This window comes from Egretta garzetta, unplaced genomic scaffold, assembly GCF_000687185.1.
Source record: "Egretta garzetta isolate BGI_Z169 unplaced genomic scaffold, ASM68718v1 scaffold141, whole genome shotgun sequence".
NCBI classification, from domain to species: Eukaryota; Metazoa; Chordata; class Aves; order Pelecaniformes; family Ardeidae; genus Egretta; species Egretta garzetta.
In genome coordinates, this window is record NW_009258664.1 from 2,864 (window position 1) to 3,677 (window position 814).

At 66.6% G+C, this 814-nt stretch overlaps 1 protein-coding gene across 1 annotated transcript in view; it reads right to left on the minus strand.

The window, feature by feature from the left end:
• The window catches only part of KRTCAP2 (keratinocyte associated protein 2), a 1,347-nt gene extending 539 nt beyond the window's left edge, over positions 1–808 (minus strand). The window contains exons 1-3 of the mRNA XM_009648440.2: positions 655–808; positions 519–582; positions 165–231 (exon numbers count right to left, since the gene is read on the minus strand). Of these exons, the coding sequence (XP_009646735.1) occupies positions 165–231; positions 519–582; positions 655–747 (224 nt within the window). The 5' untranslated portion in view covers positions 748–808. The remainder of the gene's footprint in view (positions 1–164; positions 232–518; positions 583–654) is intronic.
• Positions 809–814: the final 6 nt, after the last annotated feature.

Below are 814 nucleotides of genomic sequence, written 5' to 3' on the forward strand. Positions count from 1 at the left end.
CCTTCGATCCCACTGTGCCGCAGTGCCTAATGCGGGACGCCCTGGGGGTCCCTGGCCAGCCCTGGCGCTGCCCAGTGCCCCGTTCCCCTCCCGGCGGCATGCAGGAACCATCAGGGTCCCTGGCAGCAGCACGACGGCTGCTGCAGGGCGGGCTCTGGACTCACCAGGTGGTCACACAGACTCGGTGAATGAGGCCAGAGGCAAAGAGAGCCAGCAAGAGGCAGGTGAGGACTGCAGGGGAGAAACAGGAGAGTGAAAAAGACATGGCTACGCTGCCCCAAGACATCAGTCTCAGAATTGCAGTGGCCAGGGCCACAGAGGGGCAGCAGGGCAAACCTACCCACGGCATGGGAGAAGCTCGGGGGGGGAACTTGCAGGGTGGGCCCTTCCTCCAGGACAGGGCTGGGACCCTTCGGTCCCACAGGCAGAGCACGTGCAGCCCCGCTGCGAGCCAGCACACCCGAGGCCTTGGGGTGACAGCACCCTCCCCCTCCTCCCCACCCCGCCGCAGCACTTACTCTCGGGGAATATCTTGGCCTGGAAGCCCTTGCCGAAGATGAGGTTCTCCAGGTTGTTGAAGGCCTGGCCGGAGGGTTAAGGGACAGAACGGGGTGCCGCACCCCCGACCCCGCTCCCCGCAGCCCCAAAGGATACGGTGAGGGAGCAGACGAAGAGCGCGGAGCCCAGCAGCCCGCCCTGGATGGTCAGCCACTCGGTGGAGGCCAGCTGCCGGCTGTACATCTGCATCCCGGCGAAGAGCAGCAGCGAGAGCAGCGAGGAGAGCGCCAGGGAGGTGCCCGTGCCTACGGCTGGG